The sequence below is a fragment of the Spodoptera frugiperda genome, chromosome 25, assembly GCF_023101765.2.
Source record: "Spodoptera frugiperda isolate SF20-4 chromosome 25, AGI-APGP_CSIRO_Sfru_2.0, whole genome shotgun sequence".
Lineage (NCBI taxonomy): Eukaryota > Metazoa > Arthropoda > Insecta > Lepidoptera > Noctuidae > Spodoptera > Spodoptera frugiperda.
Window position 1 is genome coordinate 8,208,716 of NC_064236.1, and position 25,967 is coordinate 8,234,682.

Here is a 25,967-nt window from a genome sequence, read left to right on the forward strand (position 1 = left end):
TGAACTTCTTTATAGGTACACCTAATTCTCGATAGTACGAGATCAAAGGCCAGTTTCTAAAGGCCTGGATAGCCGATATGTCCCAGATAAAGAATTAAGAACGTAATTTGTATGAACTATCTGTCACATAAATTTATAGGGTACTTATATGAAGGTGGTGAAACAGGCGCTTAGGACTTGTTTCACAATGTCTAGATAGCCGCTATTTATCAGATAATTTTAAATTAAGATCGTAATTTGTATGCAGAATCTGTCACAAGTTCATCGGGCACTTATATTTGACGAATGCAACACTCGCGTGCAGATTGCGCATAGCAATGCATCGTATGGTAACAATGCAATCTATAGCTAGGGCAATAGCATTGCTTAAGAATTAACAATGTTTCTCTAACAATCTGTATTGCCATTGACAAGCTATGCGTTGCTTAAAACAGCTGGCAGGCTACTTTAGCTGTGCGTTCATTTTGAAGGAAGTAATTACCTACCGCAGATACATTTAGTACCGTGTAAGTACTACAGTTGATGCTACCACCTGCACATTCCCCAATGGTACCTACATCCGGGATTGTCAGTAATTGTGCCACAGGTACACATCATTCTTTGACTGGGTAGCCATTATAACTACACTGAGATTTTCAATTTGTCGAACATTTAGTAAACAGGTAATTGGTAGTTAGAAAAAAGGAACAACATATCTCTCAGCTGATGGTTTTATTGGTCTCTAACTTTTTTTTATTACGTAACTGTAGCATTAGACAAATATTATCTATGTCTTTTGTGCAACACTGCACGTGATGCGTGGAGTCATTGCCATCGTAAGTAGTACTAAACATTTCGTTATCCATCGTCACATAAGGCTCGCCCGACCACTCCGACTCCAAGGGATGGTAATATTGCTGGTAGCAGAAATATGAGCAGGCAATGCCTAACAATGATCCCACGAAGACATCCTCCCAATGGTGATGGTTGTCGCAATAACGGCTCATAGCCACCATACCGGCTATCATCATTGGCACCAGGCAGATAACAAGCCCGCAGCTTCTTCCACGCCTCCGTGATAGTACACCGAGCTTCCCACACAACCACAAACTTAAAAAGCTCAACGAGCAAAACGAAAAACTGCTGTGTCCACTTGGAAAAGACTTCCTGCCTTCAATAATATCGTACGGATTGCCGGTGCACTGGAGCCCGGGCACTACCTGCCCGTCTGGAAAACAACGCCAGAAGAAGTCGGGCCGCGGTCGCCCTATAATCAGTTTAATAGACTCTGTGATTACTGCGTTTATTGTAAGGGCCAGCGTCCAGGCGAGCAAGGACTGCGCGGTATCCACGTAGTCTCTGGTTGTCATGTACCGTGTACAGATGCACGCTAGAGGCACAAACACTATTAGGAGAACTGTGGCCCATGCTGGCACGTAGGAGTCGAGCCGAGGACGCTTGTACTCGTTCAGTAATTCAGTTTCAGAAATGTGACGAATGTATGGGCGAGATTTAATTTGACTTATGCACACCAAACCTAGGAGGAGAACTCGCAATAAAATTTCCCAGAGTAAATTATTTGTTCCATAATGAGTACTCTGCCACATTAGGTTCTATTCAAAGGCTGTTGTATTATGTTATCCATTTCATTTCACATGAATTTTGTGATTGTTTGTAAGAATACAAATGTTTTTGCAATGTTATTGATATTGTCAGATTGACGTAAAATGTCTGTCTGACAAAAAAGTTAAGTTCGTGATACGTAGAAATAATTCATTTTTTTTTGTCATTTTGTCCAAATGAATGAGTTCATTATTGCGTGAAACCATGCAGGAATCACGGTATTCTTACAGAGCGCTAACTAATTTAGCTGTGTCAAAACTAAGGATTGCCTTAGATTAGCCGTCAGCTCTCAAGGATGTTCAAGAATAGGTAATATAGGTAGGTTCTACTTTTGAAAGTGGTATTTGTTGTAAATCCTCCCTTACTAGGAGTTGCTACGACTTGAGTAGATTGAGGCGGGTTTGGGTTAAAAAAGGAGCTGAGGCAATCCCTGTAAATTCGAAGAATGGTTGGAAAAAAAGATACAGGTTAGCTGGGTAACGCATGGGAAACTACCTTATTGTGTCTTTTCGTTTTGAAGTAATCAACGAGATTGAAACAGGAAGACACAGACTGAAGGACTGGCCACATAGCAAGAGGCAGCAAATGCTACGGGCCCCGCACCTGTTCGCATATCATCACAAACCGACTTTAAAAACTATGAACTAAAATATAACTGGAAGTAAGTCGTCTTGTTTGATAACCAAGATGTGAAGAGCACACAGACAATGCTAGCTTTTTTAGTAGATAAGCATGTAAAGTAGAGTAACTATGATGTTATTTTAATTATTATTTCCGGGTCAAATTCTTATGTTTGTAAACGCATAACACAAACACGGCTTTGCACAAAATCCTAGATCGCGGCTATACTTGTAAAAACAAGATGCATTTGTTGTTTACAAAGTCTCATTTCTGCAACGGTAATCGACAAATCGTGTATGTTGCTGTCGGTATGATGACAGTTCAACGCGTGCTGATATACCTAGTTGCAGGAACCAGTTCTCAGTTCTCCTACACAGCAGCGTTTCCTTATTTCCTGAATGCAGGCGTATAAGTGCACTGGCCGGAGCTTTCTACTGCCTCCGTCTAAGCGACCAGTTCTGTGTACAATATAGTATTAGATATAAGTGTCAGGAGGTACCTACTTATGACTTATGACTAAACACTCCATATCAAGTGCATGAATGGAAGATCAAGATAGCCTTTTTTTTGGTATAATGAACATGAAGTTTTTTTAATGTGAAGTGGTTGTACATGTTACTTTTTTACGTTTCTATTAAACAGGTTTAATTGACGTAGGTACCTACTCGTACCTGTATAACTACTATAAATTGATTATAGTGTTGGTCATAAATATTCGATTTGATGCAGAATGATACCTAGGTCTTTTCAGCGAGCTTTTTCGATGGGTCCCTGAATGTTATCCAATTTTCATACTTAATTAAAAAGATCCCAGGGTTTATCGAAAATACTCAAAAGGAAATAAGTTGCTAAAGACTTTTAAAAAAGGGTCTGTTTTCTTACTGGTCGTTCGGTCATTTCTTAATTCATGGACCAGCACAAAAATGTTGTTTTGATTTCAGACCGGAAAATGTATGAATGTACTCATACATACCAACGTGCAGTGAACATGGTCTGATAATGAGATAAGGTCACACGTGGTACGGAGTGCGGCCACATCCAGCCTTATGTAACACTGCAACTGATATTTCCTCTCGAAAAAATAAAAGTGAACGTGACTTAAACTCACGTAATCGCGGCCATACAATTATTTGTGTTACGAACACAAACTTGATGGCGAATCAAATTATTCGCGATCTAGTGTTAATTTAAATGACGGTAAGAGCGAAAATCGCATGAACATGTTATTGTTTGTACCTATAGTATTCATCTTCAACTTGTCGTACGTCGTTTTGTTTTTTTGAGCTTTTTGCCATATTCTCCGTTAGTTCATTGTCAATGAACTGTAATGATGGGACGAGATATACTGTTTTGTTTCTTGGACTATAATATTACTCACTACCTATTATTTAAAACAATAATAAGATTTATAAGAAAGGACTATACAATATTATATAGGTAGGTACGTATGTCGGATCGTATTAAGGAATGAAATGGTTTTCAGAAGCAATATTACATGGGATTTTTTATCATCAAATTCCCCTAATTTCATACGATTTCTCCTATCTCTTATCTCACGATAATTTTATTTAATTCAATGTGATGGATTGGAATGATTTCACTTCAATTAAGTTATAATTAATACATGGACTCCATATGCGTGTACGCCGTACATGGTAAACTAATGTCGTATTATGTAACAATCATCGGCATAAGTTTATGTAACGGATTGGTTCGGTTTTGTTATGAATTAAACTAAATAATTGTGCTATGCTAATGTGTGGTTGAATGACACTTAAGACCCCTATGTGGGTAGAGTAGCTAACCTCTTTCACCTCGACTTCCTGAATGTTTCATAATTTCTTTTCCACAATACATTTTGCGTGGCTTTTTGACCTCTACTTAATATTCAACTATCTATTTGTTTAGTTCTCTAAATGTCATACGAGTATATCACATTTATTTAATACCCGGATCTAGAGATAGAGATCCGTTGATAGAGATCTAAAGATTCATTTTTCATCATTATTCATAATTATAAGTCCTTACTATTCTGAAACTAAGTGAACCTAACCCAAAGTTAACCTTCCTACCCTTTATGAATGATGTGCTATTATTAAAATACCAAATTTGTTCCAATTTGCCAAATACCAAAAACCTGGTTTAGGATTAAGGTCGAGTCCTCCTGATGATCTATTGCTCGCTTATAGAGGTGATGTCGTACCCATGTGTGCGACGGGATACCGGGGTGGGATTTAATCAGTAAGAGTCTGACAGTCCCTTTCGTCCTTCCCAGGCGAGAGGGCTCCATGAGGATTTCCCACCATCCATGGACACCAAATTCAAAAGGTACTTTGCGATGTATGTACTTATATAGCAATTATGCCACTATGTATGAGAGGTTTCTTGACAATCATTGACTGATCAAAGGTCATTTGTGTTTGATTTCCAGATCATTGAATTAATCGAAAATGTGTTTTAATGTCACGATTACTTAAACATCTAAGTTCAAGTAATTGTGTGTTATTTAAATCTGTGTGTATTTAGTGTGCTATACGAAACATATCTGCCTATTTAATCTTCTATTAAGTGCATTTGATGTGACAACAAACTTTCGCTAGCTATGTAATCATTAGACCTATGTAATACGGCTTCTACCTAACTTTTTTCAGTATAATCATTTGGCACTCAAACTTGAACGAGCAGTCTTCGGAGATATTTGGATACTCTAACTCTCCAGCCAAAGGTCACGTAAGAATGTGCACGTGTCTTCCTAGGGATATGTTATGCTATTGGGGACCCCGGAGCTCCGGAGGTAGTCGTTTTATGTATGTTCTGATGATAACAACCAGGGTATGATGAGACAGTGAGAGCTAGGTGACTATTGAACGTTTCTCATCATAATAGACATATCCTGTAGATAGGTTAATTTAATTAATTTATTATAACATAAAGTGAAATATTCTTTAAGTTTTTAACAGTACAATTTTAGTAGACAGTGACCATTGTAAAGCAAGAACTCGTCCTCATTACCCATAACGATTCTCTCAATAACGATCAATTTGAGCTGGCTAAACGAGTGTGGGACCCGAGAAAGGAATCAACGACCGATTACAATAACATAGATTATGTAATCGAGTTACATAGTTACGGATGTTATTTACTAGTCAGGTTTTATAGTTATTGTAGGTTACCCACGGTCAGTGATGACCGTTTGACCGCAATTGAGTAGCTATTTACAGTTTTTATGAACCTAGTCTGTCTGTTTCGGACTTTTTTTTGGTATTTGACTGAGCTATACTTGGTTACACATGTCATATCTGTCTGTAGTCTACCCAATTCAGCTTGTATTAGTGGCCAGTGGCCTCCCTTTTTGCATTTAGAGGAGTTTACTGTCGTTGTGTAACAGATTCCTGATTGCTTTTTTCCATGTTTGTGTCCCAAAACATTATTACAGACGGGCTCTTACTTCATTTTCAAAGCTTAATTTTTGATGATGATTCATCGGCATTATTAGTCCGTTTCTCTTTTCGCTCTCCAATAGCACATCACAGTTTGATTTTCTCTTAAAACCTAGGCTAAGACTATAGAGCAAATCGTGATGGTTAAACTGGACGAGCTTGTTCCAACTTATCCTTAATAAGGACCACCTCTGTCTTCAATAACACACTGCACCTTGGGGCCCACTAGGGCTAATGCCTGATTCAGAGCTGCAGACTACCTAGCGGGCTTACCGGGGCTCCGGCATGAAAAGCAGGAGTAGGAACGGGGTGATTTTTATTCAGTCGGAGTCTGATACGCCCTCTCGCCTTGCCTAACGCGAGAGAAATCATTGGATGATTTTCCCCGCTTAAAAATAAAAGTATGACAAACCTAAATCCAAAAGCATTTGACTGACCTCATTCAGTCAACTTCACACAAAAATTGGCTTCATTTGTAGCCAGCCAACTTATGAGAGCAACATTATGTGATTCGAGTTGCGTACCGGACGCTTTGTGCATAAATGTAAGAGCCATGCCGTCCTACAGTAAATATAATGAACTTTGACTTTACTTACATAATAAATAACTAAACGAATAAGGTGCCGTAATGGCCATCGAGAGAACGGATCTGTGAATCTCGGAGGGAAAAGTTTGAGCTGTAATCACACGCACATCAACATTTGCAGACAAAGTGCTGTAGCTACAGCTATCAGGTTGACATCAGTAGGTAATCCAATTAGACAGTCAAATGTATTGATGTCTCGTCGTCTTTAGTAAAGACAGAGCAAATGTTTTTGGATAAAATAAAAAAAATGGTCAAAACCTTATTGGAATTATTGATTTTTTCAGCAATACTTGTATAACAAATAGTCTGGAATTGTTTTCAGTGTTGGAGTAGGTTCACTCCCAATTGGTTGAGTCTCGTAACGAAAACTTTCACGTTTAATTCGTTTTTAATTTGAATTTCGTATTATAACAATTGCCCTTGCCAATGACTGTCATTACCAAGTTCTCATTGAAGGTAAATGTCAAAGGAGAAACAATGCTGTGTTGCGTAGCTGAGCAATATCAGCGCTATTCTGCGAAAATTGTTGAACTAATTTTGGTTAATTTTATTTCCGACAGACTGCCTCGTTGGCCGAGTGATTGCAACTGTGACTGCCGGGTAAGGGGTCTCGGGTTCGATTCCCAGGTCGGGCGAGGATTACTGGGCCGTTTTCGGTTTTTCGAAAATTACTCCGTGTCCGGTATATGGCAATAGGCTCACCACCTATTACATATGGGACTTATAATATAAATTGTGAAAGGTGGGTGTACACAGTGGCATTACATGCCATAATGTGCACCTCTGCCTACCCCTTCGGGGATTAAAGGTGTGACGATATGTATGTATGTATGTATTTCAGACAGATGAGACGATTATGGACCGATTTCTTTTTAATATTATAATGATGTGTGATCTATTCTGATGGGTTAGCCTCTAGCAAAAGCTTTCATTATCAACAAAACCATCTGTTTTGTATAGGTAGGTAGCATCCATTCAAAAAGAGATGGAAGAAATACAAGAATCAGTGAGTACTAAGCAAATACACCAAAGTGCTTCCTCGCTCATTTTGTTCAAACGATTACGTAGCCTAAGGTCCAAGGTGTTCCTGAGTTGATCATTAGCATAATCAACATAATAAGCGAATTAGTTTCTCCTAGAGACACGGAAAGAGCGTTTTGTTAGAACTTAAAACTGGTGAACCGTTTTCTTCTGGCAATAAGTGAAACTGTCAAGAGAACTAAGGGTTTGGTATATGGATTGGGTAAAGTTTTCTACTGGAAAAAAGAGATTGGAAATAAGTATATGAGGTGTATGTTGATAAAGATGATAAAGTCTGACTACCGTACTCAGAGTCATTTAATGGTTTCTTAATCCAGTCCTAGGAGCGAGATGAAGCGGGAAGCTCAAGATCGGTCGCGATGGAGGACTTCTATGGACACCCTCTGCCCCAATTAGGGAACATAAGATATTAAGTCAAGTAACCCAGTCCTTAGCGATTGTTTTCGAAACAAAAGTTACTAAGAAATAGTTTCGGTTATCATTAAATGTCTCTGAGTGCGTCAGTGAATCAGTTTTGGTTATACAGTTGAGAAAATAGGAGAAAGATTTACCATAACTTTATAACTCACAGATAATACCTCAAATGGAGAACTAAACTTTATTTCCTAGTGTGTAAAATGCACTATTCTTCACATAACAGCCGACAATATTGTCTACCAATTTGCACGGTAGCCGTCAGACGAGCAAAGGTCCGATGATTCTTAAACCATGTCGAAATCATATTCTATAACAATTATTAATAACTATTATTCTTCTGTTGCCTCATACAGTCTTTGGCATAGGTTAATGACCGATTGGTTTTTTTTTAGATTACATAGACAATAACGGCTGCGGTCTTGGAAATTTATGTATTTGCCACTTCTGCAACCATCAATTCGTAAAGATCTCGAATGATTAATTTCATCACCGCTAATTGTTCCGCATTTGCGAAATTGGTAAGTGGTGAAGTCAGAAAGGTACATGTTACATAGTATTTTTTTTTAAACGTTAGGATTTTCTCCTGTGTCGTGGGTGCGTTTACAAACATACAAGTTCAACATACACATGACACCCAGACCCGAAACAACAATTTTTGGATCACACAAAGAGTTGCTCCGTGCGGGAATCGAACCCGCTACACGTTGCGTGGCAGCCGGTTGCCCAGCCACCAAATGTGCAGTTTTTTTTATTACTATAATATAAAAAAAATATATTATTGTTATAATATAAAATACATAAATAATGTAGATAATAAATATAACGGCGCGTGTTTAGTTAATTAACGTGTACATCTTGGTTGTAATTAGGTAATAGCGAGTTGGGTCCATTAAAATGATTTATGCTATCTCATGCAAATGTTATTTACCACCTACGTAAACGTATGGAGGCGAGCAATTTGCTTTGTAAAATTATGCCGTTCAGCTCAAATTTTATCTTGCAAAGTGTGACGCAATAACATAAGATGCAACACTTTTACCAATAAGCTCTTGAAGAAAATGTCGAGTGATATGTAAACCGAAGTCTTGGATTATGTATTTATGTTACATAATGTAATATCGGTATCCATAGTGCACGTTTACCTATCACTTATTATTTTGTTACACCAATTGTTGCTTAAAGTAACAGAGAGGATGAAATAAGAAACCGCAGCGTTGTTGTGTGAACATAATTAGACATTTAAACGTGTAGTCTTCATAAAAGTAATTTTCTTAAAATAAAGTGTTTGTATTAAGTACCTAAGTATGATAAGTATGTGTTGCTTTCTTTTCTCGAGCTCATTATTGTAATTTGGCTCGAGTCTCACCGCTAGTGGCTTTTTTATTTTTATAGTGAGTCACCGTGTGCAGAGGCAATGAGTTCACAGTTCTTGGTTCAGCTAGATGTCTGTTTATGAGTCAAACACTTCCGGGTTTCTTGATGAAAACGCTTTCGTTGCAAAACTGATGTGTGGTTAAGTTTTCGTCGATTTGAATCTAATTGCTATACTCAGCAGATTTGATCAGATATATTTAATGATTACTATTCATTAGTAACGATTTTGTTCTGAAAACAATTATTATTAAGGATTGGGTTAAGTAACCGTGAAATGACTCTGAGTACGGTGGTAAGTATCATTTAAGGGAGCCACGCGGTGCAGTCAGGTTAGGTTACATTTATCAATAACCTACGCCCCGACTCCCCGTGAGGGCAAATTATAGACTGCTACGTAAAAACCACCCCATTCCTACTCCTGCTTTTTAGCCGGAGCCCCGGTAAACCGGCTAGGTAGCCCGCAGCGCCGGGTCGGGTTCAGCCCTGCAGGGGCCCATCTGTGGTGACTTCATGGCTATTTGAGACCATACGCATGGGTCTGGTTCTGGTCAAGCGAAACACCCCCCATGAGGTCGGCTGGTCTGAGGAGGTTCGTCCTTTAAAAAAAGTGAATAACCTTTTTGCTACGGGTTCATGGATAGCTTTGATCACTTACCATCATTGTTTCCGCATCATTCTTGAACCTCTATTCTATAAATTATCTAAACTCAGTAAAAAATGGAGTGAACCATCATCATCTTCATTAGTAATGTTTCTGTTCACCGTAGTAATAAAATTAGGAGCTTATAATAAAGAAAAAAAATAAAACATCATTGGATTATAATTATAGTCATTTAATTTATGCTTTAGGTATGCTGTAGTTTAATTATTTTAATATCAGATCGTAATACTTAAAACACAAGATAATTTATTGTTTATTTATCTTAATAAATATTAACAACAACGGAAGTTACCGAGATGGTTATGTGATAGAGAGAACTGTTGAAAAAAATAAAATAAAATATTATAATGAAACTTGACCTTGTTCGTGTGAATTATAAAATTCTTTTATAAATGGACGTTTTGTTTTGAATTTAACGTGTATTTCAAGTGATATGACATTAGGAAGTCGTTCTTAAAGTAGGTGGTAGAAGATACTTACGCAAGGATCTTCTACCACCTACTTTAAGAACGACTGGATGGATATTGGTCCTATGTAAAAGATGGGAAGTCTTTTGTCATTTATGTTGTAGGAACTGTATCGGTAATATTATTAAAAGTCTTGACAGTTCCCGTAGTTGGGTTCCTAGAGTCAATAGGAGAGAAATCCAAAACTCAGAAGTCTCATTTACAACCACTCAGCCGAAGAAACAGTCATCTCAAAGTTTGTAATGACACTAACTGCCACACTGACCGCCGCACTCAGAGTCATTTAATGGTTACTTAACCCAGTCCTTAGCAATTGTTTTCCATACAAAATCGTTACTAAGGAATAGTTTAAGTAATCGTTAAATGACTCTGAGTGCGGCAGTGAGAGTCATTTAATGCTTAATTAAACTATTCCTTAGTAACGATTTTTTGTGGAAAACAATTGCTAAGGACTGGGTTAAGTAACCATTAAATGACTCTGAGTGCGCGAGTAACAGTAGCATTTTGAAATCTAGTGTTCGTACAGACTCGTGTAAACTATGTTTAAGTATTAAATTGTTGTTACTGAGTGACTGTTTCAAAACCACCAGGATCTCGCTTTCTAAACATTTATAAAACTTTTTTCTTAATAATGACATTTGTTACGTAAAACTGTTTATGATTTCAAGTGCATATTTTTTGTTTGAGATGCAGGTAAATCCAATTGAGTAAATTATGTGTACTATAGCTTTGTTTATATATGCAAAATATTAGATAGGAGTATTCGAATATTTCTTAGAATGTGATAAGGATGTAGGAGTCTATAAATATTTATGTGAATGAAAATCAGGTAAAAAATGGTTTGTTTGTCGTTTGGAATGGTGAAAAGAGTATTCTATTAAATAAAAATGCATTCCTTCTGAGATTAAAACTAGTAGTGTTACGCTAAAGTATTATTTTATTAATTGTTGCATTGTAGTGATAATACACGGTGTTTCATTCTATCTGAGGGCCAAAACAAGTCTGTTTAACTATATTCTTCTTAATAAATATACTTAGTATGTAATATAGAACTGACCTACAGTCGTGCAGGCAGCAAAAATGATTCAGTAGGTAAATAGACGCCAGTCTAAATACCTATGTTGTTTGCAAAATTGGTAAAAAAAGTTTCAACACGTATTTTTATGTTTATGCATATTGTATCATATTTGTGGTTAGATAATGAGATGTTCTGGTACTTTATAAATGACTGAAACCTGGTACTTAATATTATGGTCAATAAGACACCTATTAAAAAAACTAAAGTTTACAAGGTTATGTATGTACTTTCTAATGAACGAAGTTTGCAACGAGAATATTCATCATAGTCATCACTGAGAGACTTTCAGTGAGAGTCTACTTCTAGACTTTGGGAATCCTCCATAAAAGAATGATTTGCCAAGCATTTGCCCAGCGTAGGCGTACGATGAACGGCTACGCTGGGCAAATGTTAATTTGAAGGCGCTCTTAGTCAGCTTATGACAGCCACGGTAAAAGTTTTGATAATGACATATAAATGTTTTCAGGGAATGCCATCATTGCGAACTTGAACTCGGCGAACGAAGTTTGGGCCCATTATTAAACTTCACTTTAAACGTTTATTCTAACTGTAGATTTCAATCAAATACTTAAACAAATTAAGTTCTCTAGTTTTAGCAACTAACTGTCTGTTTATTGGTTGTAATTACTACTGAGGAAGGGGTCTCGAGTCCGATTCTGAGGCTAAGAAAAAGTATAATGAGTGTTTCGAATTTCTACAATCATCAAAGGGAGGGAATGGTGTATGAATACAATATTCCTATTTCTCATTAGATACAAGTGAAATATTGAAATTGAAAGAACTTTGCTCAAATCACAATCTATTTTTGTCTATTCAGAAGTTTACTGGCTTTTTCCATTGGGTTTGTATAATTGTGACCACAAACAGTCTTGTCTAATTAATTATTATGTAAGACCAGCTTCAGCCTACGGCTATGTTCGCGTAAAAGTAGTAATTGTATAGCCGTCTTCGTGAATTCATCTAACATCTCTTTCACACGGTAGTCAAGTTTTGCAGGATCAACTTTTTACGGTATCCTGCTAAATTAGACGCTGTGTTCACAACTTCACCATAGCAGTTCAGTTTTGCAGGATTCTGTAAAAAGCTTGTTCCGCAATACTAGACTACCGTATGAATTACGGGTGCATCCTGTTTTTAACGATTCCGATACTGAAAATTGATCAGGTGAAATTACTAATTTTATATTGGTATTATCAGAGTCGGTAGCGAAATAGAAGATTCTGGAATAATTCCGCGCGGACTACTTATCTAGCAGGTTTACCGGGGATCCGGCTCGAAGGGCAGAAGTAGGAACGGGGTGGTTTTTAGTCAGTATGAGTCTAACACTCCCTCCCGCCTCGCCCAAGGCGGGAGAAGTCATTGGATGATTTTCCGCCTTCAAAAAAAAGGTGCGGTGGATAGTGGTATGTCACTATCACGCAAAACCAGTATCCACCGGTCGCATTAAGCCGTGTGAACACTACTATTGTAAGATATGTGTGATTAAACGGGATCCTGCTTTTTACTGGACTACGGATCCAGTTTCTAGTGACAAAACGGAATGGCACAATTCGACAGGATCTGTTTTTTGCAGGATCCCGCATGCGGGATGCTCGTGTGCATACTAGTAAATAAACACATTTGCCATCAAAAGAGATCCTTTAAAAAACTTGGCTGCCGTGTGAAAAGGCTGTATGTAGGTAACTACAGCAAAAAATAGTATAACAAACAAAACAAGTAAAAAGTTAATGTTTATTTTTTTTATCTAGGAGAAGCATGTTTAGGGCAATCTCTTCTCACAAGTTGTTATAGAATTAAATTCAGTGCCTGTTATTCCTTATCCCAAACATGTATTATTTGGAAATCTTGACCTACTTGTTGGAGTAACTTACTAATGAATTGAGAATTGAACCCGAGACATCCTGCTTTGAGTTCTATTTCCGGATACTCGGCCAACATATTCTAATCAAACATCTATTTAATATGATGCCTGTCATAATTGTAATAGAATTATACCCAGTATTGTTCTCTGGTCTCGAGGAGAGATTTTTAACCAACATGGTTAACGGTTGGTTGCGCTAACCACGTCGTGGTTACCTACGTGACAGACGTGCATACGTTGAACAAACAAACATAATTTGATTATGTAATTATTTCTTTTGTTTATAGGTCGTCTTTTGTTTGCTAGATGCCTTAAAATGTAACTTTTCATCAGATCTATGTCGTGTGGTAACGATGTTTTCATGGGTGTCGTAAGCGGACTACGAGCTACGGGACTAGGTACACATTTGACAGATAAGAGGCTGGGCAACAGGGCTCTGAGGTAAACCTGAACCATCCAAGTCAAGTGTGAGAGAGTCATGTTTCGGCACGAATGGGCCGGCTCGACCGGAGTGATACCACGGCCTCACTGAAAACCGACGGGAAACAACAGTTGCGTTTCGTTGTGTGATTGAGGTTAAATAAGGAATCTCTAAAAATAACAATAAATGTCACTTATCTAAGATAGGTTGTTTTCACTGACCTATAAGTGACACCTAAGTCAACAGTACAAGTAGGGGTTTTAATTTAGGTGCTACATCACTGTAAGTGTATTTTAGTTAAGTGACAGTTAAGGGTGGTTAGTGAAAACGGCCTGCTAAAACCACTAGGCCCTCAGATTTTCCGCAGCTGCGGACTATAAGGAAGCTCCGGCTAGTCAGCAGCTATCAACCTAATACCACGGATTAAGAATTGCATTTGTGACCGTACAGGGAAAGACTTGCCTTCCTCCAGTTATGCTACCACATTACTGAACTCATATTCAGTAATGTGGGACTAGGGACTGTATTGCTAGTTGAGACCTTTTCGAAAAATAATATCTATATAGTCTGGGGATACTTTAAACCCTAATACTTTGAACCCTAGACAAGATCCTTACTGCCTCTTTGGTCGAGTGTCGGAATCAAAAGACAAAAGCAGTAAAAGTACAAGCCGGCGAAGAGCAGTGAATAAAATTATTCTACTTCTCCTAAGGTTTATCCTAAAGTTTTGTGATTTCTTAACTAGATTTAATGGACGATTACCATTCGTCACTCACAACTTCAGTAAGGGTTGGTGTAGTCATGGTTAGAGTTAAGGTCTTGGTTTGTATTGCATCATCAACGGGGCTTTACAACCCATTACTGAACAATAGGCATCGACCACCCGCGACGCTCTATCACAAGGACGTCTGGACTAGGACAAGGACGCACTAGGAGAAGTCTGATAGACTTCTCCTACACATTCTCGTGTTGGCCATAATCTCCATGCATGCTTGGACGGTAATCTCTACGCACACCCCATATGACAACCAGAAGAAGAATGCATGAAAGGTTACGTAAGAGATAACTACTTATCAAAAATAACTAAATACAAAGTTCTAAATTAAACCACTTAAATAGGTTTTATTTACCATCAATATTCTATGGTACAGAAATCAAAATCTACAGCTATTTACATGCCGCTACGATTAAGTACTTGTATGTAGACATAGCAAACAATAAAAATAAAATAAAATGATACACGACAATTTAACTTCTCATACCTTTATGTATACTGTATTTATAGCTCAAAACCATGTGAACACCATATCACAAACCACTAATTTACTACTTAAAATAATGGTAGAATTCAAAATACAAAAACATACAAAGAAGCTTGATTATTGTATACAGCAGGTACCTACGTAGTATTTGTTATAACATGCAGTTATGTATAACACAAAGTGTTTATGGGAGAACTTCATTCATGGTTACGTATAGTTACATAAGTGAACTGGACGCGGATTGCCGGACTATCATAATATCAAAATAATTACGTGGCTGTGTGTGTGATGTGATCGTTTTAATGATTCTAGGCTTTTTAAATTACATGATACTTACTTTTTTTTTGGGTCCGACACACTTGTTGCTTGGAGAGACCTGTGTCCAACTGTTGATGGAAATGAGCTGATGATGATGATGTCAGTTTATGCAGAGTTTCTTTGTATCTTTAGAACTTGTTCTACAGTACTATAAGCGTCGTAATACTCGTTAAAATATTAGAATTAAATCATGATTGTATGAATTGGGTAGTTTCCTTTAGTCAACATTAATTTTTAATTTGACTTCTCGATACAATTAAATATTAAAAATAATCACACTTTCATTCATAGATTTGACCATCTAACTACTTAATTTTCAAAATTTTCTAGAAATAAGTCGGCTATTTGATTTAAAAATCTGATGATGTCATAAGGCACCATTTCCTATAAAAGTCATAAGAAAATATCGTTGTTGACGTTTCTAAACAGGTAGAATTTATATAGGTAACTAGCCTATGATGACTATCGACTACGTAGGATTTTAAAAACCTTTAATATTGTCTTTAAGGACAACTTCAAATACCCGGAATAACTACCATGTACCCTTTGTATTTGTCATTTATTTTGTCCTGACAAACAATATTCAATTTCTGTACCGAAAATCTTCAATTTCTGTCACAGTCAACAAAATCTAAAACCATTTTTAGCGTGTCCAAGAGTAATTAAAAGTTGGCGTTTCAAAAACAGAAAATAAAATTCAAAACCGAGGTAATTATGTTTATAGTACTCAGATTAAGAAACCTTTACCGGCTTTGACGACAATCGTATATGTGGTAAACATTCTGAAATCATATTTTACTATTATTTCCGTAGATAGACAAAATTTTAATTACAAACTTATATTATCAATATAAAATAAACCGCATGGAGTAGGGGATTTGTACATTCACTGTCATATAAAAGGCTTCGGCGATGGAGACAGCTCATAAGAGTAGTTTCGTTCGTTCCGTCGGTACCAGGAGAAGCGAAGAAGGCGCGACCTTTACAGCACCTTCACTCCCCACGCATCATGGCTTCCCGATTAGCCGTGAGTAACATCACTATTTACGCGAGTTTGCGAACTACTTCCGACTCGGGCGCAGCGGGCGTGTCACGTCTCGATACATCGCATGCATCACTGTGATCTATCAATATTGATTAGGAAACAAGTGTCATCTTGATTAAGCGTTTGTGGATTGTGGATTTGTACCTTAATGTTATTAAAAACATTTTCTGTCAAGTAAAATCACACACTAATTAGGAGTGAATTTTTACTTAAAAAATCTGAACATTCCGTCGCAGTAAATTAAAAGTCATACGAAATTAATTAATAGTAATTAGAGAGAAACATGTTTGATATGTGTGGACGATTCATAGAGGTCTCATTAGAGAGTTTTGATTACGGAGTGCAAGTTTATGTAACGCGATTGTTATGAGACCTGCTACCTCCACATCCGACGAGATGACTGTAACAGCCCACAACACTGCGCTGACCACTTTCATTTTGATATTTAACATATCTGCACAGTAATCAGGGAACAGGGTGCATTCACAAACGTGCAGTAATTACATGTTATTACAGCAATTATGCAAACTAAATGGACATTTACGTTATAATTTCAGCTGAGCTGCTTTCTACTGGCTAGCGTTGGCGTCTGCCTGGCGACTTTTGGACATGAACAGTTAGTATCACTATGTTCCCTTATCTTGCAAGATTTCTCCAAACACAAGTTAGCACGCGGTAGTATCAGTGATAGAACTATTATTCACGCTACAAGTTGATGGAACCGCAAAAAATATTGTGGATGGAGCAATTTGGTTGAGATTTCTATAACGATTCTCACGCTTCTTCATTGCGGTAAATGGTGAAAACCGAGCTATTGTGTTTTAATGATAGAGCTGCACTACACCCTTGCACTAGGTTTTCACTGTACCACGTTTGACCTGTTGGCTTTGCGATCTATTGTTCCTCATTTACGTTATTATTATCTATGTAAAGGTGCTGTTGCATATAAAAACGTATATAACGATGCGAACATTTTTAGAAGAGTAGAATCAAGAATGTGTCATAATTATTTGTTTGTAGTACCTACCTAAATAACAAGTGTTTGTATTTGTTTCAGTGTTCATATTCGGGTGCATATACCTGAAGAGCATCACTCTTCCAAAGAAGTAGTAATACATGAAGACCACGGACACGGCGGCGGCGGCGGTGGCTACGGAGGCGGTGGAGGCGGAGGCTTCGGGGGTGGACACGGAGGTGGCCATGGGGGTGGTCACGGTGGCGGCGGCGGCGGCGGCGGCGGCGGCCATGGAGGATCTTTTTCTGACCACCTGCATGGAGGCTTCGCCGACTACCTGAAGGGTGGTGGAGGCCACGGAGGTGGCGGCCACGGTGGTCACGGCGGAGGCTTTGGCGGTGGCTCTGGAGGAGGATTCGGAGGTGGACATGGCGGTGGCCACGGAGGACATGACTTTGGAGGAGGATACGACTTGGGTGGTCACGGAGGCGGCGGCCACGGAGGCGGTGACTTTGGAGGACATGGAGGTGGTGACTTTGGAGGACATGGAGGCGGTGACTTTGGAGGACACGGAGGTGGTGACTTTGGTGGGCACGGCGGCGGCGACTTCGGAGGCCATGGCGGTGGCGATTTCGGAGGTCATGGCGGCGGTGACTTCGGCGGACACGGGGGTGGAGATTTTGGTGGACATGGCGGTGGTTTAGGCGGAGGATACGGCGGCGGTCACGGAGGAGGCTTCGGAGGAGACTTAGGTGGTGGCCACGACGACCATGGTCACGGCGGTGGACTAGGCGGTGGATTCGGCGGCGGATTCGGCGGCGGATTTGGCGGTGGTCACGGAGGTGGTGGTGGACATGATGACCATGGTCACGGCGGCGGCTTCGGAGGAGGTATAGGAGGCGGCTATGGAGGTGGCTTCGGAGGTGGCCATGGAGGTGGTGGCGGTGGCCACGATGAACATGACCATGGCGGTTCACTCGGAGGTGGATTTGGCGGAGGTTTCGGAGGTGGTCATGGAGGATCAGGCGGCGGTCACGGAGGTGGTTACGGAGGTGGTCACGGAGGTGGTCACGGAGGTGGTTTCAGTGCTAGTTTCGGAGGTTTCGGAGGTGGCATTGGAGGAGGACACGATGATCACGGTAGCAGCTTCTCTGGTGGACACGATAGCTACAGTGGAGGAGGTGGAGGTGGATATTCATCTGGAGGCCACGGCAGCTCAGGTCTAGGAAGTTTCGGTGGTCACGGAGGCGGTATCGATAGCTACAGTATCGGTGGCCATGGAGGCGGTGGCGGCGGAGGTGGCCATGACAGCTACAGTATCGGAGGTCACGGCGGCGGCGGTGGCGGCGGAGGCCATGACAGCTACTCCAGTGTAAGCTTCGATTCATTCGGTGGAGGCGGCGGCGGCGGCCACGGAGGCCACGGCGGTGGTGACAGCTACAGCATCGGGGGCGGACACGGTGGTCACGGAGGCGGAGGTGGATTTGGAGGCGGTGACAGTTACAGTGTCGGCTTTGGAGGCCATGGATCTGGAGGTGACCACGGTAGTGGCGGACACGGCGGTGGCGGCCACGGTGGATTTAGCTTAGGTGACATCGGAGGAGGTCACGGAGGTCATGGAGGAGGAGGCTTCGGTGGTGACAGTTACACAAACGCCATAGGAGCTGGCCACGGCGGCGGGCCCTACCACAAGCGAAAGTAACACACTCCTAGTATTAATAAAACCAACTAAGTCATAGTCCTCAAACGCCCATGGATAGTGTATCCAGTGTTATATAGTACAACATTGTTAATTGTAAATAGGTTATAGATTAAGTTATTGTTGTTCGTTTAATTACACGTTATTTAATTTTTTTCTCTTGTTTTATTTTCTTGACCTGTAGAAATACCTAACTAACTGTCAAAGATTCAACAATAAAATGTTCTCACATCGCACACGAACGAACACGAACATGTAGTTACAAAAAGGTAAATAAATAACCACACACTGATCATCATAACATCACACCAATACATAAATCAATAACAAATAAAATAGACTTTATGATAGACACTTAAATAATAGAATTACTTTCAATCGATAGCGGCATACGTATCAGTGTAACATGATGTAACGACACTCGATCAGGAGATACATCTGTAAGCTCAGATCAGTTTTGCCGATTGACCTACAGATACATACAGACAGAGAAATATAATACTTGCAGCTGACTAACGGTTGTTGAGCAACGATTACGTCACGCAGTTGTAAGCTCGAAAGGAAATGATGCATCTAAGGCCCGCTCGCGATCTTAAGACAACAGGAAGAATGCGCACGCAACTAAGTTTCACTCTCGTGTGAACAGACTTTAATTACATAAACGACTATTAATTCGCATTTTGCATTTCATTCACAAAGTTTTTGCATTAAAAAGAATTTGCGTTTATCACTTTAATTGATTGGTTTGTTAATTTTGCAATATTGATACAAAAGGATAGGTTTTTTTAATATCAAATCTGTTTAACAACGTGTTTGTGTTTATGACATTAAATTTTTGTGCGCATTTATAGTTTATGCTTGAGTTTAACTTATTTTAATGGGACACTACCATTTTTAGAAAAGTTGTTTTGAAACGTTTATGGACACATACAGGTACTATTGGTCAAATCAAGATGCTCTTATTTTGATCCTGGATGGCTTCTAGCTTCTATACAAATGGAGCAGTACAAACATTAGATCGAGCTTTCATTTCAACAACAATCAACCTCAGTTTGAAATATTTTAGCTCCAAAGTGAGAATAGCTAATAATATTAAAATAAATAATAAATTAATATTGTAACTAATCTATGATAATGGTCATGGGTTCTGAAAAAATATTTCAACGACGACTCTAAAAGTGTAATTGTGGACATCGCCGAAGGAATCATCGAGAGAACATTCGAATCAAGTCTTTACTGAAAACCTAGTTTATCATTTCAACAGCAAAACACGGTGCATTTAAAGAAAATTGAATGAGTTCAAAAACAAATGTGAAATTGTTTTTTTTTAAATCTCGTATGTCAATATTAACTATTACTTATTAATATTAACTATTACTACTATACATCTATTAAAAATGTTATGAAAGCACAATAAATGAATGACGAGGACTATGATGAAAGACGTACGAGTATGACATGGCTTTCCGCAAACGAATTAAGTAGACACATGAGTTTGCACGTCACAAAGTATGTAACAATCTTGAATACAGATCTTAGCAGTTTTGTTACGCAACCAAACCCTGCTGGGCCGCCCTTCACTGATCGTATACTTCCGCGTAAAGCTCCATACCGCTTTTACTATCTCATAAGTAGTCACGTTTATATTGACATTAAGTGTTTTTGCCACAAGTACACACACTACGTCTAGTGTACCCTGTCAAGGAAGTGAAGTAGCCAGTGCTAGCTTATCGATGAGTTTATAAATGAGGCTTCATGAATCACTCTGTAGAAAGTACGTGCGTATGACAATTTGACCGATTATTACGACGCGACTTCCTTGACAAAAGCATTGCATTAGTTTTCATTTTATTATTCGACACGCAATTACAAATTTATCGTGTTTATGCCTATAAATAAAAGAGGAGCGATAATTTGTAATTGTACTTGGTTGAAAAAAAAAATATTACAATGTTGTTGCTTACGATCGACAAAAGCATATTTTACATTTCCAAAAGATTTTGGCTCATAGTTATGTTATTTTGCGGAGGAGAGGAAGAGTGGATTTAATACTAAAAAGTATCTGAGTATACACACACACACTAAATAAATACTAAGAAAGCATAAGGTTTGAAGAATATTTACTTACCTTACCTTTACACGTAGCGCCTGTTCACTTTAAGTAGCAACCTATCTATACAGTGAGCAACGTGAACCTGTGACGGATAGGCGCTTGAAACTAAAATATACGTGTTGGTTAACGTTAAAGAAATTTGTACCTAGTTTTATATCGAAATAAAATTCATTATATTTTACATTGTTTTATATTTAACTTCGCCTATAGATTCGTATAAAAATGCATGAATACCATCGTCGTTCGCTCTAAAATAGCTTATAAATTAAGTTAGATTCTAGCTACAAAGGCAGTATAAATAATAGACATATTCACAAAGTAACAATCCCAAAATGACTCACTTCATTCACGGCATTTGGTGCAGCACTCAGACCTAAGATCACTTACTTATAATACTAAACAGTTTTAATTTGTCTGACACTACTCAAATTTTGTCACCATAGTTAAGTTTTCCTGGACTCGATCCATCTGAACTGTGTCTGTAATAATGTCCCGATTCATGCGATTCTTTGGGAGATATAGCTATAACTTTGTACCTGGACCGACGCTCTTTGTGTGGTTTCGGTACCTCAGGTTCTTGGTCTTGGTGCGTGTTCCTGGGCCTGGTTTCATAAGTTGTGACTTCAGTGGTAACAGCTTCCACGCTCTGAGTGTCATAATACGTAGGCGAAGCGGCGGTGGTCGTAGCCACTGTGGCAACGAACGGCGTTGTCGAAGGACTAGGAGCTTCAGCGTATTGGTAATTGTCATTAGAAGCCTCAGCATATGAAATCTGATCTCCCTGCAAGGCCTTTGCTGCCATGGATGAGTAATATGCGTGAACCGGAGAACTTTCTGGTATTGTAAAGGCAGTGGACTGCGCTGAATCTGTAGACTGCTGCTGTTCATAGCTGTAGTTGTCTATTCCCGACGTTGCCGCCCCGTTAATTGACGTTGCTGAAACACCGGAATCTTCTAAGTGATCTACTGTAGTCTGATGGTCTAGCCCACCAAAGCTTATATTCTGAGTCGATATGGATTTCTTTTTACCTTTTTTAGTTGGATAATTTAGAAAAGAGGGACTATTGTCTGAGGTATATAAGTTAGATGCCGATGAAGCGTAAGAATCTCCGTAGTTATTCGTATAGGCATATACATTTTTATTAAATTTGGACAAGCCTACCGTTTCGGCGGAGTGTGGCTTGTAGTCATGCACGACGGTGGACGACACGGCGTACGGTGCCGGGACACTCGTCTGCTGGAGTCGGTAGTCAGACACTTGTTTTCCGTTCCCAAAATATAGTGCTGGTACTACGTTGCGAGTCTTTATGTTTCCTTTGTCTTTCACTTTGAAATGGGGAATAGGCCTGTAGTCCTCTAAACTCTGATCAGATGCCGGCTCGATGGTGGGCTGCGGAATCTTTTGATACGTGAAATACGGGTTATCGTAATAAGTAACGTCTGAATAATGTGCAGGTTTATGATGATTTTTCACGTACTTTTGTGAATATTTGCTTTTAAGTCCCTTGTTACCACTTAGTCCGATACGGATAGGGTGATTATTGTAAGTCAATCTCGGCGAATATGGGAGATGGTCTTTCGTTATATCCACATCGGAGGGAATCTCTCCATGGTCATGGAATATGTGGTCGTGAGTAACTTCTCGTGGATTATAAGCAGCGTACTCTAAATGCGCCGGAGTCCCCATGGAGCCTACACCAGCGAAACGAGTAATTGTATCCGGAGGTATGGCCAGTAGAGAATTCTTAACAGGAATTAGAGGGTGTGGACCCGCAAGTCCTGATATACTGCCATCGGTGTCGTACACTAGCTTGTGAATATGCTCCTCACTATAAGTGTGTATGTGTTCGGTATCACCGTCGATGATTTTCTCTACTCGTTGCGGCTTCCTAATTTTTCTAATAGTTCCCGAACCATCCAGGTCGGCATAAAAATGTTCATGGAAGGTTGTCACAGGATGTTCCTCCTCTAATTGACCTGGTTTTCCTCGCACCACTACTCGTTTGGCTTTGACCTTTCTTGGCACTTTTTTTCTGGGCGGCTCATTAAGTTTCACGATTTTCACTCTTTTTGGGACATAGCTTGGTTGCGCAGTCGGAGCCGCTGGTGGAGCTGAGAAGGCAGTGGGTATGTATGTTATATCCGTCGGTTCTGGAGGAGGCGCGAGGTCGTACTCCTGCTCGTCCCACTCGTGCGGCGAGGGCCCGTAGTAGCCGCGCGCGCGGTACAGCGGCAACAGCTTGGAGGCTGCGGGCGAGACGCCGGGCAGGCGCGTCGGCGACTCGTCGTACACCTCCACTGAGTTGAGAGGCAGCACGTTGGCTACGGTAGGCATCGCGACGTTGCTCGGTACTGCCACCGCACCTTCAGCGCTCGGCATGAAAGCCGGTGCATACTGTGATGACGCTGGGTGTTGAGTTATGTAGATCTTCTTATGGTGGTGAATATGTTTCACCTTTTGTGGTAGATGTATGCGGATCTTTTTCCTGCAACAAGAAAAAAAAATAGTGCTGGTATTCTGTATGAGGTAATCGATCGCATGCATGTCGAGCGATGGAGTTTTTCTGTTTGTTGTTCCGTCTCGTGCAGTGTCAATGGCATGACGCGTGACTCGGTAGCGCGCGGCTTTCGCTGTCGGATCGGTGGCGGTCGCGACGTCGTCGCCACGCTACCTATCCGCACTTCGTTACACTCGACATACGATTCACAATTCGACTAGTGTCATCATATTTTCGTAACGTGTAACGTACGACAACGTGTGGATTGACTTGTACTTTCTAATAGGCAGACGGTTATTATGTGCCCGGTTGGGTTGATTCAACGTCCAAGCAATTATCGCTAAGCGGTGAAACATAACAATTTGAGCACAATCGCCGGCACACTGACATTGACAATGCTTACAGTTGAAGTCGCTCAGCGTGAAATCAGTACACTTTCGCTAGCCTGTGGGGTACTTAGTGTCCTTCATAGGGTTAATTAACAGCGAATCAAGTCAATGAGAGTGATATCAGCATCATGGGAATGAACATCAGTTATGAATACCTAGCATGTACGATGTTACATAGAGCGCTAGCAATATAGATTAATTAAACTTATAAATTTATATTATCAATATACTTAAGGTAATCTGGGAAGTGCTTTCCTCCTAGTTCTAACTTATTCACCAATATTAAAGTTCATAAAATTGTGGAATTTAGGGAGCTGACAACAAAAGGAAAAAGTTATGGAGAAATACACCAGTAACAAGAATTAACATGAAGGTACTCACTTGGGCGCATCTGCCGTGATCTGTACTGAGGCTACAGCTATCAGAAGAGCGAACTGTAACAGAGAAATACTACATTCAATACTTAATCATACTAAAACACCTTTTTAATGCTTACAATGAAAAAAGGTACGGTATCATTTTATAATAAACCAAACGTGTTATCTACTCTTTTTTGAAACGTTTATGTCATGGCTGCTAAATTAATACTCATATTAATATTAACAAATTCCAATAGGTCATAAAGATAGACTGAAAAATAATTGTTACGTTACAATATAGATTTACTTTGTTTAATTTAACATCTTATTGCTCTTCTACATTAACTTTCAGAAGGACTAGGATTGGGATAGTTTTGTGACTTGGAGCTGCGGACTACCTAGCGCGGGACCGGGGCTCCGGCTCAACGAGCAGGAGTAGAAACAGGTTGATTTTTAGGCAGTAAGAATCTGACACTCCCTCTGTGAAATCATTGGATGATTTTCCCTCTTATAAATAAAAAAGTAAACGGATAGTTTTGTAGATAGTTCGTTTTAAGTTATGCAGAAAAACGAACTAGTTCAAAAAGTATAACTACTGCTGGTAACATGTTCAACTTCTGAAGCCCTTTGTTCTTCGAAAGTGGTAATTTTAAGATGTTATACTCAATTATCACTAGTTATGTTTTGATGAAGTGTATTTTGGTTATATCGTAAGAAAATTTTCTATTTCTAGAATGGATTAGAGGGTGATTTTTTAATTAAGCGTTTCAATCATGTTTTGATTACATAATATTTAAAGACAATAACTATTTTAAATAATATTAACGTTGTAAACGTTAGATGATCGTATTTTTGTAACCATTAGATAAATGACTTTATTATGGTTATTAGCGTTTTTAGGTAATTTCAACCTTTTAGCAATTAACAATTTGGTTTCCGTTTTTTGGTTGTGCTTAGGACACATTATACTTGAACGATTTAATCACAAATTGTATCAAATTCTGCAACTATAATCAGACCGAATTATGAAGTACTTATTAATTAAATACCCATAATCTATTGAAACAAAAAACCACGTAGCGTATCAACAGAATCTTCAAAGTCACGTTCACAACACAAGAGAATCGGGAATCACCATCACAGGGCACAGGGTGTCACAGTCCGCACTATCAGATCATATCATCACTATCACACATGGGTACAAATACGTAGCACGAGATACCGACCAATTTCAACCAATCCATTGCCGCTGCTTCTGTAGTCAGACGAGACACGAATCCGAAACCAGATTTTAATTGTTTTAATTTAATTTTTTTTTAGTACAAATCCTCCAATGAAACCCACACTGGCCTTCAAGCTCATATGATAATTGTTCGCGGTGCGCCTGATTATTTATAACATTCATTTTCATGCTTGAAAGAGTCCCGATTTGCGCTTGTGTGCGTTGCGCATCGCACACATGTTGCAGTTTGCAATGCACTGCAGTCGCCGCGGTATCGCCACTGACGGCCCGTGGTGAACTATGTTGGACATATTTAATATTTTACCACTGTTTTACACATTATTGTTGACTGACAATTACGCAAAATATATCACATAGTTCCACATACGTCATTGTTTCCGACCACATATTTTATAGCTGTTTTTTTATTTGTTTTTAAGCAAATCTAAAACAAGCGTGTCTCTTCATATATGATCTTGATAGCATAATCTATGCTAATATTAAATAACATCATATCATACTAAACTAATGTCTAATA

General features: G+C 39.3%; 3 protein-coding genes across 3 annotated transcripts; 1 reads left to right on the forward strand and 2 right to left on the reverse strand.

Moving 5' to 3' along the window:
- Positions 1–694: 694 nt before the first annotated feature.
- Positions 695–1,720, reverse strand: LOC118263351 (phospholipid phosphatase 5). Its single transcript, XM_035575281.2, has one exon. The coding sequence runs from the start codon at positions 1,584–1,586 to the stop codon at positions 699–701; it is 888 nt and encodes a 295-aa protein (XP_035431174.1). The 5' UTR covers positions 1,587–1,720; the 3' UTR covers positions 695–698.
- A 14,332-nt stretch (positions 1,721–16,052) lies between these two features.
- On the forward strand, positions 16,053–19,003 carry LOC118268964 (uncharacterized). The gene is made up of 3 exons (XM_035583805.2): positions 16,053–16,176; positions 16,752–16,810; positions 17,252–19,003. The coding sequence occupies exons 1-3, from the start codon at positions 16,159–16,161 to the stop codon at positions 18,849–18,851; spliced, it is 1,677 nt and encodes a 558-aa protein (XP_035439698.2). The 5' UTR covers positions 16,053–16,158; the 3' UTR covers positions 18,852–19,003.
- Positions 19,004–21,132: 2,129 nt separating this feature from the next.
- On the reverse strand, positions 21,133–25,568 carry LOC118269100 (uncharacterized). The gene is made up of 3 exons (XM_035584027.2): positions 25,434–25,568; positions 24,230–24,282; positions 21,133–23,447 (listed from the first exon to the last, which is right to left on the reverse strand). Exons 1-3 carry the CDS (start codon positions 25,449–25,451, stop codon positions 21,386–21,388), a joined length of 2,133 nt encoding a protein of 710 aa, XP_035439920.1. The 5' UTR covers positions 25,452–25,568; the 3' UTR covers positions 21,133–21,385.
- Positions 25,569–25,967: the final 399 nt, after the last annotated feature.

What these genes read in the sequence shown, in the direction of transcription:
- LOC118263351 (XM_035575281.2), bottom strand. Translation starts at nt 1,586, where the DNA reads ATGTGGCAGAGTACTCATTATGGAACAAATAATTTACTCTGGGAAATT.
- LOC118268964 (XM_035583805.2), top strand. An exon ending in GCGACTTTTGGACATGAACA is followed by an intron (nt 16,811 to 17,251) that starts GTTAGTATCACT and finishes TATTTGTTTCAG; the next exon opens with TGTTCATATTCGGGTGCATA.
- LOC118269100 (XM_035584027.2), bottom strand. An exon ending in ATCACGGCAGATGCGCCCAA is followed by an intron (nt 23,448 to 24,229) that starts GTGAGTACCTTC and finishes TTCTTGTTGCAG; the next exon opens with GAAAAAGATCCGCATACATC.